Source organism: Crocodylus siamensis, chromosome 4 (assembly GCF_052110815.1).
Source record: "Crocodylus siamensis isolate JL-2025a chromosome 4, ASM5211081v1, whole genome shotgun sequence".
In the NCBI taxonomy this organism is placed as follows: domain Eukaryota; kingdom Metazoa; phylum Chordata; order Crocodylia; family Crocodylidae; genus Crocodylus; species Crocodylus siamensis.
Genome location: NC_143398.1, coordinates 173,915,055 through 173,934,779, shown reverse-complemented (window position 1 = coordinate 173,934,779; position 19,725 = coordinate 173,915,055). Strand labels below are relative to the sequence as shown.

Below are 19,725 nucleotides of genomic sequence, written 5' to 3'. Positions count from 1 at the left end.
TTTGGGTGTTTTTTTTTTAATTAAGAGTCAAGTCCTACAGACCCATATACATGTCCTTAGATTTATGCATGTGAATAGTTCCGGTGACTTCAATGGCTCCACTCACAAATATAAAATTTTAGTAAAACGTGGGTGCATCTACATGTTGCCATATGGTGATGTTGCTACAGCGCCATGTTTTTGTACTTCCTTTTGGAAATACTAATGCACAGTATTGTGTACTGCACTGTGCACACAGCATATGGTTAAATTTCACCGCTACATTGGTGTAGTGGTGGGCTATACTTGAGGAGTGTGCCGCTACAGTGATGTAGCTGGTGACCACATGTAGACACTCTTGATCATTCGTTGGCATAGCGTACCATATGGTGACATAGCGCATTACTACTTCACTGTAGGGCGATGTGTAGACATGCCCTGTCTACACTATCAGGACTAAAATTGTTAAATGAAATTACCTCCGATAATGATTCCTCACCTAGTTGGAGTGGTTAAAATCACTAGACAAAATATTTTTTAAAGCACTGCTAATGAAAAATTTCATTTTAGAGCAACAAACAAGATTCAAGTGCAGCAAATCTCAAAATGATTATGTGCAAGCTTGTGTCATCATATATAGCCTCTCACAATCTCCCTGAGAGAAACATGACAAGAAACATTCACAGGACATTTTGCTTTACCAACTCATCTCTTTTGGAGTCATTTTTCCAAGAATTCAAAAGTCAAGTATCTCAGGTATGTATCCATCTCCTCTCTTTTCTATGGCAATATTAAGGATTGCTGTTGTTATATTGTGTTGCAGAAACTGCCTGGGAGTTTCAGTGGTGGAGCAGGACCTATTGTGCTAGGCATAGTACAAACAGAACAAGAAAGGGGTCCCTGCCCCAAAGAGTTTACACTCTAGCTATGTGGCTAATCTAAAAGTGTATGGAAGGGGGTTTTCTAAGCCACCTAATAGAGATAAGCACTTACCTCACATTAAAAGCCAATGGAAGTTGGACATATAACTGACTCTGGTTTTACAAATCCCACCATAAGTATGTTTTGTTTCCTTTTGCTATTTGCCTTTCCATAGTGACAGCTCTGGGAAATATTGAAAATATGGACTGCTAAGTGTATGGTGACCATATGTCCTGGATTGCCTGGGACAGTCCCTGATTTTGTAGGCTGTCCCAGTGTCCTGACAGGTTGGTGTAAATTGAAGCAAAAGTCCCAGATGTGGTTGTTGCAGGCAGAAGCTGCTGCCACCCACAGTGCCCAGCCTGTTTCCTATTGAGCAGTGGCTAGAGGCAGGGGGGTGAGCTGGGTTGGGCATTGCTCTTCCTTGCCTGGGGCGAGAATTGGCCAGAGCAGGGCAGGCTAGGGGAGAGCTCAGGTACCTGCATGGGGTGAGATAGGATGGCTGCCCACCACTGGCAGCCTCATGCCCTGCTACTATGGCTATTGCTGAGGCCTGGGCTATGTGTGGCAGCCCCGGGCAGCTGCTGGTGGTGAGGTGGAGGTGCCACTCCCAGTCAGGTTCAGCCTCTGCATGCAGAGGATGGATACTGGCCATAGGCCTCCACACTGCCCTGCCCTGCCCTGCCCTGCCATCAGGGCTCCTGGAAGCTGTGGGGTTGGAGTGTGTGCGTGCATGTGTGTACATGCAAAAGCACATGGTGGCGGTGCCCCCCAGCCTAGATTCTCTTACCCTCCCCCCGGATTCTCTTAACTATAATATGGTCACCCTAGCTAAGTACATAGATGTTAAAGTGACATGGGACCATTAAGATCACCTAACTTCACTTTGGGCATAATAGATCATAGAAATGTATCCAGTAATTTCTTCACTAAGCCCAGTAACTTGTGGTTGAGGTACCACATCTCTTTCAAGAAGTCATGTACTTTGTTTTGTAAAGCTGTCATATCTTAAACGAGGGGGTATACTCTCTTTTGCAGGAAAAGGATCTTTGTATTTAGACTTCTATAGTAAATAGATTGTTCTCAGTCTTATCATGGCAAGTGTGAAGTGTGTCCCATCAGGGAGTATTCCACAATAGCTATTCTGATTCTGGTCTGTTTCCCCATATAGACCAGCCCTTCTATAAAAAGCAAGTTTAGCTACCCGCCTCATTTCTCCCTCATGACTGAAGTTGTCTGAATGTGTTGCTTCATGGAGTCATGTGTCAGTGCTACACGGATTCAGAACCATTAAAAACGGGTTAACTGAGATATCTGATGCCTTCATGCATCAGCACTGGTGTATGCATGTATGAAAGGGAGTCTGAGCTCAGTGAGAGGTAAATGCCCTGCTGGTGTAAAGGTCATTGATTTCAGTGACATTCAACATGTTTGCACAAGAAGAGAATTTAGCTTTTTTTCCTCAGTGTTCCTTGGTTTGTGTTTTGTTACCGGTCATTTCACCTTGAACCTGTGAACCTGAGGGTTGTATCTTATTGTCCTGAATCCATGAATGGGAATCCAAGAAGGTAATTTCATGGAGGAGAACACGTTATTCAACCACACAAGGTTCCTTAGTCATGCACTACAACAAATAGTAGGTGTAAATGGATCCACTCCAAGTCTTGTAGCAACTTAAACAGTACATGGAAACTGGATTTAGATGAAGAGGCCAAATTTGTCCAGGGAGTAAATCCATCCATTTCAGTGGCTTTACAGTCAAGATGAATGTGGCCTTGTGATACAACTGTGAGCCCAGCTAAATACCTTCTCAGGGATTCAAAGAGCATTCTTGCTTGCCTATACTGCCAGATCCTGAGTGAGAGGAGAACTATTGTCAATAAGGTGGCAGTAATAAACAGGGACTGGTTCCAGCCCCTAAAAGTACTATCAGTACCAGTGAGCTGGGACAGAGGAAGTATTGAGCGATGCCAAGCAATGGATTGGGACACCTTGCTTCCCCATGGAGCAGAGAGGAAAAAGAAAGTATGCATGGCTTAGAAGGACCTTGAGCACGTGCCCCAGTGTCATTATCAGGTCCTCCTGAGACAGTGTCAGAGTGGTGATGGGTTGCAAATTTGGTGACCCTTTAAGCCATGGTGCTGCCTAATTACCAGGCTTAGGCACACATGGAGTGAGAATGAGTGGGTGTGACTTATTGCTGGGTAGAAAGGTGGTATAGGCATCAGAGTCACAGTTCTGTCCCTGGTTTGCTCTTGCAGCTATGTGGCTACTCATAGCCCATGACTCACGATAGATTGTACAGTTACAGAGGACCTTAGGTTCACATATTCAGGACATTGTATTCCCAGTAATAGTTTCAAAAAAGGTAGTTTTTAGGATGATGTGAAGGACCAGTGAAAAATTCCTGGGAGCTTTCTGTATTCATACTGTGAATATCTTGGTGGTGTGGTGTAGCTAGTTTTTTATTACTTCTTTACTCTGTAAGTGACATGTCTTATTTTTATTTTTATTTTATTTTTATTTTTAAGGTGCGGCATGACCCTCAATATGAGGAAACATTTGTCAAAGAAATGGTTTCATTTTTATCACTCATCTCACAAGTGCAGAATGAAACCTCTTTGTGGCATTTCCTCTTGATGGCCCCAGATGTGGTTCAAGCTAGCATAAAAATGAAAGACATGTTTGCTTTTCTCCAGAACACAAGCAGGTAGGAATATGGAGGCACAATGGATTTGCCTCTCTTTCAACAGAGAGAGACTTGGTTTAAAAACAAAACTTGATATTTTTGGAACAGTGCCATAGGGCTTCATACTCAAAGGTCTCTTAAGACAATGGATAACATTTTGACTTTCAATGATAATTGGTCTTATCTGTGGTTACTTCTGTTTTTAAAATAAGACTCATGTGCTCTTATATCACTCAGGTGCTTGTAATTTAAATAAAGGTCACCTGGGATCAAATGTTTTGAGTCTTAGTCAAGTATGCAGCTATCACTATCATAGGTAAATAGAAAGGAATTGCCCATAACAACAACTGAAGAAAAGCCTTTCTTCCATGCTTTTCACACAACTTGTTCCTACCCTTCCCCCCCCCACCTTTTTCCCATTAAACAAATTTTGGTATCTTTTGCTCCCACTCCAAAATTACCACCATCATTACACATGCAAAATATAGGATCCAATACCACCTGAAGGTGATGGAAAGACCACCAAAGTCTTCAGTAGTCTTTTGAATCAGAGTCATAATCCTGTAAGAATTGACTAGATAACTTTGTAAATGAGTTCCTCTGTAATATAATGAACCTAATTAACACTTTTTTCTTTTCTAAGATTTATAAAGTCCCTCATTTCCCTTGTATCTGCATTTTTTTTTTAGAAAAATATTAAATAGCATGAGATAATGACACATCCTCCTTCTACTTCCTTGCCTTTTTGTCATCCCCCCACCCTCTACCCCTCCCCGCAATTCTCTCTGTCTTGATTTTTATCTACTCAGTGTCTATGAGGAAGAAATTGTTCCTTGCACAATGCATTACCAGGTTTGTTTTGATTATTTTAGTAGTGTATATATTTCTTTTTTGTAAAACTAATAAATAAAGATGAATCCAATGAGCATGCAATAGGTGTGTCTGCATGTGCAATTAATGTGCTTGAATTTTCTGCACAGAAAATACAGGCGCATTAAATTGGACCTCCATGGGCATATGAATATCTGCCTTCTGGGAGCAAATTTGCTCCTGTCAGGATCAGTTCAGTTTAGGGCTGCTCCTGCCCTGCCTGACCCCCCTGCAGCAGCCAGGGGGAGCTCCAGGGTCCCCTGGATGCCAGGCCCAGGCTAATCTCCATGGGGCTGGGGACAGCTTTCCCTATAGCTCTCCCCACCACCCTGTGGCCCCCAGCTACCTAGGCTGACTGGGAGCAATTTGCTTCTGGTCAGCATTTACATGAGTGCTTTGGCACTTTAGTTTAATGTGCTTATTTCTAGTACCTATATCTACAGGTACTAGAAAATGGTGCATTAGAGTAATCTACTGCACAGTAATTGCTGCACACATGTAGACAGTGATTCCTTACTGTGCATTAGACTAGTCTAATGTGCAGTAGAATGTCTTGTGTAGACGCAGCTAGCATAGTACATATCAATTCACTCACTGCCATTGCTTTCCTTTGGAGCCCCTTGCTTTTATTTATTATGCATGATCAAACAAGTAATTAAACATAAGGGCAGCAACTTGTCTGTCATTCACTTTAAGAGTGATAGCCCACACTCCAGCCATTCCTCACATGAACACTCTTTTATTTCTTCCTATAAACCTTGAACCACAATTTATTTTCATTGTTTTTCCCCCTTAGTGCTTTGCTGCCAGCACAAAAGGTTTTTCTACCAGTCATGAGTAATGATGAAATCAAAACCACCCAGGCTGGGGCTACGCATCTTCTGTATTCCCTGAATTGTTCAGAACAAGGTAAGTTCCTCAAAACAAGCTATATCTGTCTTGAAAAAAACTGCAGAAATATACTGGAAGTTTGTACTGAACTCAACTACTTGTATAGCATTCAGGGCTTGGCCTATGAAGTCTCACTTTATTTTTTAACAAAACCAAGTAAATGAAATGTCTCATTGCAAGTAGAAACAATATTCTTCCTAAATTAGCACAAAGTGGCTTTTCTTTGCTGTTGGAAAAAATATGATCTTGAGCAACACTGTAATAAATATAAGTAAAAAACTTAATGTATGCAAGGCAGAGCAGTTTTATACCTTATTTTGGCTAGTCACAAATAATCCTTGATGGTGACTAAAAGGTTTAACTTGATTAATCACATTGGGTGCCTGTAGATGTGCTGGGAGGCTGCTTCGATGCGCTGTAACTACAGTACGTCAGAGCAGACTCAATTAATTGTGCTCCAGCAGCCTCTGGTGTGTGTATATCAGCATCCCCGTGCTTCAAAATGGCAACGGGGCCACTTGAACTAAAGCTTGTCGAATGAGCTTTAGTTAAAGCACCCTTCTCCTCCCCTCCCCCCCATTTTGAAGCTTGGGGATGATGACACATGAGACACCATGGCACTTTCATTAGAGTGGTTCTTGGAGCCACTCTAATGAAAGTGCCTCACCCCCACCACCCCACTCCACCAGAGCACATGTAAAAGTGTCCATTGGTGTGAAAACTAGCTGTGCCTTGTCTGCATTGGGATGGTACAGCGAGATAATGTTCTCAAATTTGTTATTTCATTGTAAAACAGTGAAGATCAGCAGTGAAGGCTTTGTCTTTGAAATTCACCTTTTTCATTCCATAAAGTAGATTATATGAATGGTCAGGAAAAATATAATACACATGTAGCAAGGAAGGAGGACCTAGGAAAGTATAGGCCCATTTTTCTTACCTCGGTCCTGGGGAAGCTCTTTGAGAAAGTTATTCAAAAACACATCTGCGAGGGACCAGAGGGGAGATTATGCTTAGGGGCAACCAGGATGGGTTCATTAGAGGCAGGTCCTGTCAGACCAACCTGGTGGCCTTCTATGACCAGGTCACAAAATCCTTGGATGCAGGTGTTGCAGTGGATGTCTTTCTGGACTTTAGGAAGGTCTTCAATGCTGTCTCTCACCCCATTCTCATCAAAAAATTAAGCGACTATGAGGTCGATGCCTACCCAGCCAGATGGGCTGCAAATTGGCTGGAGGGCCACACCCAGAGAGTGGTATTGGATGGGTCATTTTCAACCTGGAGTGATGTGGGCAGTAGGAATCCCCAGTACTCAGTCATGGGGCCCACACTTTTCAACATCTTCATTAGCAACTTGGACAAGAGGGTGAAAAGCATCCTGTTCAAGTTCGCGGATGACACTAAGATGTGGGGAGAAGTGGGCATGTTAGAAGGGAGGAACAGGTTACAACTAGATCTGGACAGGCTACAGGGGTGGGCAGAGGAGAATAGAATGGGTTTCAATACTGACAAGTGCAAGGTACTGCACCTGGGGAAGAAGAACCAGCATCATACCTACAAGCTGGGGAACTCCCTTCTCATCAGCCCAGAGGCAGAAAAGGATCTCGGAGTCATTATTGATTCCAAGATGAATATGGGCTGACAGTGTGAGGACACGGTCAGTAAGGTCAACCGCACCTTGTCATGCATCCGCAGATGCATCACAAGCAGGTCCAAGGAGGTGATCCTCCCCCTCTATGCGACATTGGTCAGGCCACAGTTGGAGTACTGAATCCAGTTCTTGCTGCTGCACTTCAGGAGGGGTGTGGACAGCATTGAGAGGGTCCAGAGGAGAGCCACTCACATGATTAGGGGGCAGCAGGGTAGGCCCTATGAGGGGAGGCTACAGGACCTGAACCTATTCAGCCTCCACAAGAGAAGGCTGAGAGGGAATCTAGTGGCCATCTATAAACTTACTGGGGGGACCAGCGGGGAATGGGAGAGACCCTGTTCCTCTGAGCACTACTGGGAGTAACTAGGAATAATGGCCATAAGTTGACTGAGGAGGTTCAGGCTGGACATCAGGAAGCACTACTTCACAGTCAGGGTGGCTAGGAACTTCTGTTGCTCCTACCTTGGGGGTCTTCAAAAGGAGGCTAGATAATCACCTAGCCAGGGTCGGTTGACCCCAACATTTTTTCCTACCTGTGGCAGGGGGTTGGACTTGATGATCTGCTCAGGTCCCTTCCAACCCTACCAATTATGAAACTATGAAACCAGCTATGTATATACTGTATATATTCAATTCCTAAAAGGCCCCTTTATGAAGCCATGATCAGTTTTCTAACTACTGGTTCAGTCTGAATTACATGAGAAAGTAAGGAGAAAGTGGATTAGAATAGGAGTAGCATTTTATATCTAAGGTATGCAAGGTGGGGAGAACGTATGGAAGCAGTTGTTGGGTTGAACAGAGAGCAGGGTTGAGGCTGGTATTTCCTGAAAGAGCAGAGGGCATAGAAAGGGACTTGATTAGAAACAAAAGCAGATTTATTGTTGAACACAAAAAATTTACCTTGCAGCCACCATGGAGTTTTGTTACTTCTAGTAGGATACTAATGGAGAACTGCTTTCAGTAGGCTGTTAGTGGCACCAAGCTAAATCTCGCATGGGGGAAAAATAGGGTCTAGGAGCCTAGCTTTATTTTGCAAACATGACCATAGTTTTCAGTTCATTTACTAAACCAATGATTCTCAACCAGCGTGCCACAGTATCTTGGGGTGCCTTAAGATTCTTTCCACAGGATGCCACATAATGGCTAAGTATGGACAGTCAAAAAACCTGAGGCTGAATTAATTCAATCTTTGCAGTCTAATCTAAACTGTATAGATTGAACCGATCAAGCAAGTGAACGGACATTCACTTTTGATTCTAGAAATGCAGCCACATGCCTGCAGTGGCCCAGGCTGGAAGCCAGAGGGGACTATAGCATGCCTTCTTGCTTGGCTGGAGCAGACAGCTTGGGCCAAGGCTAGCCTGCCTCTCCTGTGAGTGGGTGATTTGTGGGGGAGGTGCAAAGCATCCTGGGATGCTGGGGGACCGTGAGTTAACTAACAGAAGTTCAATAAACCAGTTTAACCTGAATTAGTTAAGTCTGGCACTACATTCACCCAATTTTATCTTAAACTGGTTTCAACCATTTTGAAAGCAACTTTTGCACATGGAATTTCTGTTATGTTATGGATTGAACCAGTTTCTGATCACTTATACCGGTTTATGTTATTTCTGTCCCTAGCCAATATAAGAGCTGTTAGGTGTACAAACATGATTCAGAAGATAAACCCAAATGGCATTTTTACATGTGCTCTGGGGTGGGGAATGGACATTTAATAAGAGTGGCTCCAAGAACTGCTTTAATTAAAGCACCCACAGCATCTTGTGTATCATTTGATGAGCTTTAGTTAAAGCACCCCCACCACCATTTTGAAGTGCAAGGACCCTGAAACATGAGACACAGAAGCTGCTGGAGTGTGCTAATTAGCACACTCCAACAGACTTGATTAATTGAGTCTGCTACAATGCATTGTAGTTACAGCATATTGGAGCAGTGTCCCTACATGTCTACGGGCACCCAAAGATTTCCAATAGGAATCCATAGTGCTAGAAACTTTCTGACCAGTTGTTATCTTTCTGAGTTCTTTGCAACAGAAAAATTGCTTTATTATTTTTTGCATAGTCAAAATATAAGTGAATATTGAAAGCTGGCATTTTTAAGAGGTGCCTTGAGACTAATGAGGGATACCTTGATTTTAAAAAGGTTGAGAGCCATTCTCAAGACTAACAAAAATGCCCTTCTATTTCCACTGTAGGTAAAAATAACAGTTTTCTAATGACTGACATTAATAATCTTGTCAATAATTGGAAATACAACCACAGTTTGTCATCTCAGTTTGGAGAAATTCTGAGGTAAGAAAGGGTCTACAGAGCCACAGATCATGATGAAATATTTTGACATGTGCTTTCTCTCTATACTTAATTTATATTTTCACTTACAATGATTAATATTTTTCTAAAATACATTTTTCTTTTTAGAAAAATAAAATTAGCAGCCTCTGATGTAAAAGACTCCGCAAGGGACATCACATCAAAGAATTTAGAAGACAAAAAAAAATATCTTTGCTTTTTAAAAGGCTCTCAAGAAAATGTTAATAGAAGTGATTTTGAAAACTTAAATTTGTTCAGAACCATTGAGAAAGAAACTATACAGAGATTGTCTGAAATTCTGAAGCTGGAAATGAATATGCACTATAAACGAAGAAAATCATTAAGTAAGGAAGTCTATAAGTTCATATCAGTGCTACTTCAGGAAGACTTTAATGGCACTTCCATTGACAATATAACAACCCACTGGAAAGAAATCCAAAGTGCTTTAAAAATAGTGACGGGAATTCAGTATTCAGTATTTTTAAACAGAACTAATGATACAAGGAAGATGTGGGATTCTATCAAAATGCTGATATTTGATTCACTTTCATCATTACCTGAAGATGTAAAAGCTTATATCAAGAGAATGGAAGGAATCCCATCTTTGTTTTCAGATTATATACTTAAACCTACTACCAATCAGAACTATCTAGACCAACTCTTAGCCATTCAGAAACTCTTTGATATCGTGACAAATACAACCACAACTCACCAACAGATCATGAACTTAGCATTTGAATTTATGCAGAAAATTGAAGATTCTTTTGGTGAAGCTCACTGGAAAGAATTCAACACCTATTCGCGTGTTTTTGAACAACTAAGGTCCATCAATTGGTACAACATAGCCATCATTGCCTATGGGCAGCTTTTAAATATGTCACACAATTATTTTTACACACTGAAAAATGATTCAAGTATTCTTTTCAATAGAGAATTGGAAAAGCTGATAGAATCTGCAACACTCATATTACAAGAGTATGGTGGGAAAGACTTCAGAATGGCCAATATTTCGATGGTCATACAAGCCATACAAGAGACCCTGGACTTGTTAAAAAAATTCCAGATGTTTAATACCAGTAAATTTGCTACTACTGATCGACTCAAAAATGTTGATGATAAATCTACCCAAAGACTGTCTGAAATAGTAAGGGTAGGAATGAATATCCTTTACAACACCAGATTGGGCGAAGCAGCCATTAAAGAAAAAATTGATGCAGTCTATATTTTCTCACGTCTGCTTCTTCCAAAGGAAAATAACCAAACTTCCTTGCAGCACAGTACTTCCCTAGAAACAGAAGTGTTGAAGCTCTTGCATTTAGCCTTGAATCCTTTCCTCAGGGAAAGTTACAATGATAATAAAAAGCTACAGAACTGCTCCGCTCATGATATTTTACACTTAACGCTTCAGATGGTGTTTGAAAATGCCACGCTTAGCGAGTCCTTAACAAGAAGCCACTGCAAATTTCTGTTTATGTCCATGGACACTAAAAACAGAACCATGCAAAACCAAACATTTTCTGAACTGTTTCAGCTTTCAGTGAATGCCCTAGATCTGACTCCAGAATTTGCTAACGTCTACCAAAACAATAGTGAATATTTTTCTCGCGAGCTATCATGTGTCATCCAGTCATTACAGGTTTCTTTTGATTTTCTGTCACAATTAAACACTCTCTTTGACTCAGGGAATTCTTGGATACAGAAAAAGCATGAAACTCTAACAGTCCTCTCTAGGGAACTTCCCCAGAACAATGAATCCTGCCAAATACCAGTCCCCAAGAGCATGGTGAATAGTGTGTTCCATTCCTATTCTTTAAGCATTTTGATCCCATTTATTCTGAATGAAACCTACACAGATTCATTAAATTTCTCTGGGAGCTCAGTGGACTGGCATAAGCTGTCTATGTTATCCAGTCTATTGTCAGCTGTTTCCCAATGGAACTCCAGTATGTATGAACTATCACAGATGGTCCAACCTGTCTCCCGTCAGTCTGAATGGAGACATTTCTCAAGAGTCTGGAATGCCACTGGCAATGTGTTGACCACCAAATGGAACCTGACAGAAGTGGATGAGTATGTGAAACTCCTGAAAACGATGAAAAAAGCTCTAATTCTTGTTGACATTGGATTGGTTCCCAGAAAAACAGAAACATATCAGTTCCTTCACAACTCTAGTGATGGAATTGAGTCTTCAGATTTAGAAAACATATTTAATTCAGTAAAACTCTTCCTCAACATAACTTCTGCCAGAAACAACACACCTGACTTGGGGAGATTTAAACGGTTTGTCCCAGAAACACTTTCCTATAATAACCTCTATTGGGAGGAAGCTCGCATTGTTTTAAATTTAGCTACTGTGATTTGGAATCAACTCCTTTTAAATAAAACCACTATCAATATAGAGAAAACATGGGACAGTATCAAAATGTTGACATCACTTGCAATCCAACCATTCTCTGGAGAGAGAAACAACTATTTTAATGCAACTCAAGAAATCCCATCACTTTTTTCAGATTTTATGCTGACATCTCCACTGTCTGAAAATTTTACAAAGCACTTCTTAGACTTCCAGAAACTCTTTGCTCACATGGCAAAGGTGAACAGAAGTAGCCATTATCTGTTGATCTCTTCTCTGTCTGAACTGATGAAAAATATCCAAAATTCAACTGATGGAGCTGGGTGGAATGAGCTGAAGACATATTGGCACATTGCTGAAACACTATGGCCCAGGGAGTGGAATAGTACACGCAGTCTTGCTGATGAGCCACTCCTAGGTGTGTTGCATAATGAAGTAAATTCAAAGAAAAATGGCTCCAGTCTTCCTTTCAATAAAGAACTAGAGCAATTAATTGACATTATATCTGACACATTCCAAGGGAACGATGGAGAAGACTCCAAAGCACCTACAGCCTCAATATATTTACAAGCCTTACAAAAGAGTATGCTTATGTTAAAAGATCTCCAGCAAATACTTAATATCACTGAATTAGAAACTACTTATCAATTCATGAATGTTGCCAGGAAATCCACCCAAAGATGGTCTGAAATATTGAAGGCAGGAGTGAAAATCCTTCATGACCCCAGATTGGAAGAAGCAACCAGTGAAGAAAAAATTGATGCAGTCTATAATTTCTCACATCAGCTACTTCCAAAGGAACGTAACCAGACTTACTTTCAGCACAATACTTCATTAGAAATAGAAGTGTGGAAGCTCTTGCATTTAGCTTTGAGCCCTTTCCTCAGAGAAGGTTACAGTAGTAATAAAAAGCTACAGAACTGCTCCGCTCAAGATATTCTACATCTAATGCTTCAGGTAATGTTTGAAAATGTCACGGTTAGTGAGTCCTTAACAAGAAGCCACTGCAAACTCCTGTTTACTTCCATGGACACTAAGGACAGAACCACATTTTCTGAATTGTTTCAGCTTGCAGTGAATACCCTAGATCTGACCCCAGAATTTGCTAACATCTACCAAAACAACAGGGCATATTTTTCCCATGAGCTATCGTGTGTCATCCAGTCATTGCAGTTTTCTTTGGGTTTTCTTTCGCGATTAAACAGTCTCTCTGACTTGGGGAATTCTTGGATACAGGAAAAGCATGAAACTCTGACAGTCCTCTCTAGGGAGCTATCCCAGAATAATGAGTCTTGTCAAGTACCAATCACCCAGAGCATGGTGGATAGTGTGTTCCATTCCTATCCATTAAACATTTTGATTTCATTTATTTTGAATGAAACCTACGCAGATTCATTAAATTTCTCTGGCAGCTCGGTGAACTGGAAACCGTTGTTTATGCTTTCTGGTGATAGACAGGATGATGTCCAGCGGATGTCCAGTATGTATGAGCTGCTCCAAGATGCTGCCAATCTCTCTGAATGGAGTCATTTTTCAAGGGTCTGGAATGTGGTTAACAACTGGCTGAGCACCAAATGGAACTTGACAGAGGTGGCTGCGTATGTGAAGCTGTTGGAAATAATGAAAAGTGATCTTGGCAACAATGAGTCAGCTCCAGGAATAATAGAAGTCAGTCACTATGTACTTGAGAATCTGAACTCTCCAGATCCGCTAAATTTGTTGAAACTGGACTTTGACCCGGCTTCCACTGTTCACAAAACAGATCTTGAGAATGTCTTTGAGAGTGTCTCTCATCCTTTTGTGACTATGGCAGAGACCCTTCTTAGTAAGACCTGGCCTTGGAATTCAGGGGAAGAAACCAAGTCTCTGAACAGCTTGCTTGCACAGTAAGTTTATTTCTGATTTCATAAGTATAACAGAATGTTAAAGCAATTATTACTTTTGGCTTGCATTTTATCTTACTTGACTATTAACAGGGATTAACATTATTAACAAGGGATAAGAAAAATTTTGTATGCCCTTAGACATACAATCACTGAAGGTGGAGCTTTCAAAAATGTTCAGTGTTCTCCCACTCCTGTTCCCTTTGAAATCAGCGGGAGTTTTAACTGTTGGTTTCTAAGGAACAGAGTTGGGTCACTGCTAAATGTTTTGGGGAAACTCCATGGTCTCAGTATTAACTACTTAAACCCCCACAGAATAAATCTCCTTAGCTCTCTTCCACTTGTTCTTCAGTTTTTCTCACTGATGCTATTTTAGATCAATTAATAGCATTTGAAAAAGTGACTGCTTCAAGCCAAATTTCTTTTTCTCACTATGTGAGAATGAATATCCATACTGGACTATCATTATTATTTGTAAGATAATGGCAAAAAGAACCAATGCAACAAAAACTGGGAGGAACTTCAGGTATGAAATTACTGTGGAGTAGGTCCTCATCTGATATAAATCAGTAGTCTTCTATGAAGAGATACTCATTAACCACCTCTCGTGATTTAGCAACAATGCTGCTAAGAAAAAGCTCAGTAATTCTCTTTGTTTCTTTGTAACGTAAATATACTTATTCCATTCTATTTTACAGGTTTCTGTTTTTAGAATTTGAAAAAGCTATCTTGCAGGTGGCAGCAAACAACAGTTACAAGCATTACTTGGTCTGCTTAATGAATTTGACTGAAAGTGAAGACAGTGAATTGTCGGGTAAGAATAAATTCATACAATGATATCAAACTTAATCTGTAAATCTTTCAAGCCTATTATTTTAAAACACCACCGTGCATGACTTGAAGAAATGTTGCTGAGCATTTTTTCTTCGATTTGTGGTTAACCTGCTTGGTGAGAACTCGGAGCCTCTGAAAGTCAGGAGGACCCTTTTACCTTGTGTATTTGTATTCGTTGATCTTTAGAGGTCAGACTATTAGTGTAATTTGTCAACCCACATAATCAGAAAAAAATGATCTTTTTCCTATGCAGCTGCATGGCATTCAAGTAAAACTTAATAGGGACTCAACTTTAAGATGCGAGATCTCCCCTTTACTGCCGTGCTCTGCTACAGTTTCTTCCTTTAAAAAATATTTTGAGAAGTAAGGTTCCACTGACATAATGGTGTTTTATTTGATTATACTGTAGTTAGTACATTTGTATGGGAACACCTGAATGACTTTTATCCCCCAAAGAGCAAGAAGCAAGCACTGATCAAACAGTGACTGTCAGAGGGTATGTTCACATAGCTGTCACAACAACCGCAATGTAGCATAGAGATACCCAAGGCGGCTTAGATACTGCTAGCAGCATAGCTGAGGCAGCCCACAGCTAAGTATGGGTAGTAATATTAAGCCTGTTCTAGAAGCAGAATAAGCACCTGCACTGAACTGTGTGCTGGCTCAGCTGTGCTGCTGGCAGCATCCAGCTAGCTCAGGTGTCTCTTCACTTCACTACTGTGTGCAGTGTAGACATACCCAGAGTCACAATCTAGTTCCTGAAACAATGCAGCTACATACTTTACTCAGACTGGATCAGGAGGTTATACTCGAGGCTGAAAAACATAAGTTTAGATGTGCTGAGCCCCTCTAACTCCTTTTGAATTCAGAAAGATCTGTCATTTATCAGCACCTTAAAAAGGTCTGCAAAGAAGAAATATAAGCTTCCAGTTATGCAGGGTTTCTGTAATAAACATGGGTCCCATCTGCGGTAACTTTTTTTCTGTTACAGAAAATATAACACTGCTTCTGAACCAGGCTCAGATAGAAAAGACCCCTTTCACTCAGAATGATACCTCTGAGAAACACTCATCCATTTCTGAGCTCCTGAAGTCAAAAGTAAGTCTGCTCATTCAAGGGTTTCCTTGAGTATTACATGGTTATAGAGAATGGAGCTAGACTGTTTTGCTTACAAAGGGGATGAAGCTGGACTGTTCTCAGTGGTGGCAGGTGACAGAACAAGGAGCAACAGTCTCAAGTTGCAGCAAGGGAAGTTTAGATGAGCTATTAGGAAAAAACTTTCTCACTAGGAGGGTAGTAAAGTACTGGCACAAGCTACCCAGAGAGTTTGTGGAATCTCCATCCTTGGAGGTTTTAAAGACCTGGCTAGACAAAGCCATGGCTGGGATGATCTAGTTGGGGCTGGTTCTGCTTTGGGCAGGGGGTTGGACTAGATGACCTCCTGAGGTCCCTCCCAATCCCCATTTTCCTATGAATTTTAGGATTTCTATGAATGACCAGTGAAGTTTTCAGGAATCCAGTTTAGGGAAAACAATGTTAAAAACTCCTCATATGAGCTAGGCTGAAGACTGGATGTTACTGGTGCTTCCTGTGCCTGTGTGGGGCAGAGGAGTGGGGAGGGAGTTGCACTTATCTTGAAGAGAGAATATTCTTTCCCATGCAGTTATTACAAATGTATATTTAGATTTGAGAGAAGGCATAGATGCTTCTGCTCTTTTATCCTATTACATTTTTCATCATCCATCCTAAGATGGCAACAAATGCCTCTCAAGGAAGACTACCTAGGTGCAGGCACGGAAGGAGACAGTCTCTTAAGAACCCTATGCAAGCCATCTAAATCTTCTGGTTTATCCATATCTGATTCACCTGCCATTAACAGGGGGTGAGACTTTCAAATCATCTAGCAGAGTTAAGCACATCAGTTGCATGAAACCTGTGCTCCAACCTCTTTCAGGTTATTTGAAAGTCATACATCATTTGAAAGTAAAGATGGTAGTTAAGCAGCTAAATACCTTTGACAGCCATAGGGAATTAGGCCCTAACAGAAATGTGAAATTCTCCTTTGTAACTAACAAGGCACACTCATTTGGTGTAGGAACTCTCCACATGTATACTTGTCTACAGCACCTATTGTAAGGCATGCCCTCATTTTGTCTGGTGTCCCTGGAAATGAACATAATATAAATTGTAAAATAAATAAGAGATTTCATTGCTGGAGTTCCAGACCCAGAATTTTAACAGAATGGAGACTGACTTTCTAATACTAGTGTGTCATCTTTTTCTTGTGCTAATCTGACTTTCTTAATCTGTTTTCTATGTAGCTATTTTCCTCTGAACCATTCTGGAAAGCCATAGCAGGAATATGGGTTTAACGTTGCTTTGAAAAATCTCATACAGTTGAAGTTCTGAGGATCCAAACTGATTAGTCAGCTTAATGCTAAATAAGCTACAAAGGCCAAACTTTTCAGCAAATATGCATCAGAATTTAGGTTCTGCCTTTACACATCTAAACAATGGCTGTGAATACTCAGCAGCTCTCGTCAAGGTCTTCGGTATTAAAAGATTGACTGGGTTAAGCAGTTCCAAGATAATGTTTTGTCACCCCTAAATATGACACAGTTGAGATGAAAAATCTATTGGTTGTGATTTTCAAACAGGGATGAGTTTCTGTGCTGTTCCATAGATTTTATAGACATTAGGGCTGGAAGGGACCTTGAAGATCATCGAGTCCAGCCCCCTGTCCCAGGGGCAGGAAGTCAGCTAGGGTCAAATGACCCCATCAAGATAAGCATCCAAGCATTAAGATAAGCATCCAAGAGTTCCCTGTTCCTTTAAGGCCACGTCAAGCCAAGAATCATCCCCATGAAACTAGACCTTCCCACTTGCTCCAACTTTATGCACACCTAAACCTGATAATAGGACAGTGTAGCTATGTAGAGAGGTTCTGAGCAGACACTCTGGTGCCACTGGCAGGTGGTCCCAAAAACAGGAGTGACCTCTTTGGGTTTTTCATTGACAGTCCTTGGCTTAGCAGGAAGGCTTAAGAGTTGCAGTGCAAAATGTGCAGAGCAGGGAGAGAGAGAGAGAGCGAGCAAAGTGTATTTAAGCCATTTTTGTCTTTCCAGTCTTAGGCAGTTCTGAACATGAGGCTCCCTGCATATTTTAGACAACCCCACGCCCATCTGGGTTACAGCAGCCTTCTCAGGTGCATTGCAGCACATCTTAAAATCCCTGCAGGCTGTGGTCGCACTATCAATATGCTCCTCTTGCCACCAGTATATCCTCTTCTGAAAGTGCTCGTGAGGGGTTCTCTTTCCATGCCTGCACTTGAGGAATCTTTCCCAATTGCAACCAGGGCTTTTAGAGCATTTTTACACCACTCCAGTCATTTAATATACCAAAGCAGGTGTAGAGGATCTCATTTTAGATACCCAAAGGTAGGCTAAGTGCCTAAGTAATACTGAACCAGCACAGAGCCCTGTCTTTGGGCTTGCTTACTGTGCTTAATTTTTATTAAAATAAAGGGTCCATTTGAGAGAGGAAATAAATGACTATGCAAAGCTGTAATCATGTAATAGACATCACCATTAATAACAGCAACCTTGCTCTTGATACTTATTTGTATTACAGTAGCATTTATTAAGCTTAGTGTGCTAGGCACTTGCAAACAGTCCCTACCCCAGGGAGCTTTCAGTCTACATAGGCAAGGCAAAGAAAGTGTAGCAAGAGAAACAGAGGTACTGACAAGTAAAGCAATTTCCTTAGGGTAACACATCAGGCTGGCAGTACAGCCAGGATTTGAATCTTGATTTCCCAGTTTCCAGGCTACTTTCCTATGCCACGCAAGGCTCTACCTCTCATGCTATGGGGTCACTCTGCCTTGCAGTTCAGCTCAAGGCCTTTTAAACTAAAGCTCTTGAAAATCAAGTCTCAAAGAAAAGCAAAGTGATGCCTAGATTCTTTAATCTAAAACTCAGTTTTTACATTTCTATTATATAATGTTTGTCTTGTCTCTTGTTTTTATTTAAAGATCTCTCGCCTCCAAAACCTGACAAAACTTCTCTGTGTCCGTGAGAGCTTTAAGTTAGTGCAACGTATCTGCTATCTCCCTAATATTAGTTTTGAAGCACTTTGTGAGCAAAGTCAATTTCATGAGCAACTCCTTCACAGTGCTGAGCTAAGTGATCGCATTGTGACCAATGTAATTAATCACAATAGCATCTCTCAGGAACTCCAGGATATACTGATTGGAGATCCTACAAAACTCCGGTTGCAAATGGAATGGTAAGGCCACCTCAAGTTTTTATTTTTGCCCTATTATTTCATTCCTGAACTTCTCACAGTAGCTACTTACTTCCCTTTAATATTGCCTATGCTTTTTTTAAGGTTTCAAGAAAATTTACCACAGATGGATTGCTTTCAAGATATTGCTCAATATGTGGCTACTATCAGTTCCATGGTGAACATCACTGAGAGTGCAACCGTTCCTGAAAAGAAAGGTAGTTTTACACAATCGCTATAAAACTTTGGGTTGTGAATGTGGTCACTCATTTAGTTGTTTTTGTTGACATTCCCTCAGCAAATGTTATCATGTGTCATGGAAACTAAGTGGGTAAAGCAAACAGGTGCTGTATCCATTAGCTTTTATTTTTGTACTTTGCATAGTCTGACTTTCAGCTTCAGATAGCCCATTGACTGATATTTCTGGATCTAGCCAAAAAAAAGACCTGTTCTTTGAGCAGAGATGAACTGTGGCCCATACTGGACCCAAAAGACATCGTTCCACAATCCCTACAGTTATCAAGGACAGTACCAGTTCCAATTTGTTGCATGACAAATATCCATGAAAGTTTAGACATATTTTATGTATGCCATATAGTTGTGCTACTGTCAGACAATGTGTATAATATCTGTTGGGTAAAATTGCTCGTTTTCCTGTACCCAGAATAATGTGAATAATATGCATGTATGTAATATTTAATTAAATGAAGAGAAAGGTACCATATCTTTTTTTTGTTTGTGTTAAAGAATTGTTAATGGATGTGTTTACAAATGTTGATGAGATGAAAGAAGAGCTCATAAATGAAACAGGAATGTCCACAGCAAGTATCAGTACTCTGATGGAAATACCTGTCCCAGAAAACACAACTCAGGTAAGCTTACTTCTGTTCCAGTTGAAGGTCCTGTTCATTTTCAGTTCATAGATAACTAATGTAAATCTAGGGGCTGCTTGTGAAGGCAGCTTGGGATATCTCCGTTGTGGCACCATAGAGGTTGATATGTGGTTCCCATGGGTGACAAAGTAAGTAGCATTTTATAGATTGGAATAAACAACCAGAAGAGCTTTG

General features: G+C 40.9%; 1 protein-coding gene across 1 annotated transcript in view; it reads left to right on the top strand.

The window, feature by feature from the left end:
* ABCA12 (ATP binding cassette subfamily A member 12) overlaps positions 1–19,725 on the top strand; it is a 131,431-nt gene that overhangs the window by 33,774 nt on the left and 77,932 nt on the right. The window contains 10 exon segments of the mRNA XM_090044936.1: positions 550–735; positions 3,432–3,610; positions 5,256–5,368; positions 9,193–9,289; positions 9,416–13,546; positions 14,242–14,357; positions 15,369–15,475; positions 18,408–18,661; positions 18,764–18,876; positions 19,406–19,530. Coding sequence (XP_089901062.1) covers positions 550–735; positions 3,432–3,610; positions 5,256–5,368; positions 9,193–9,289; positions 9,416–13,546; positions 14,242–14,357; positions 15,369–15,475; positions 18,408–18,661; positions 18,764–18,876; positions 19,406–19,530 — 5,421 coding nt within the window.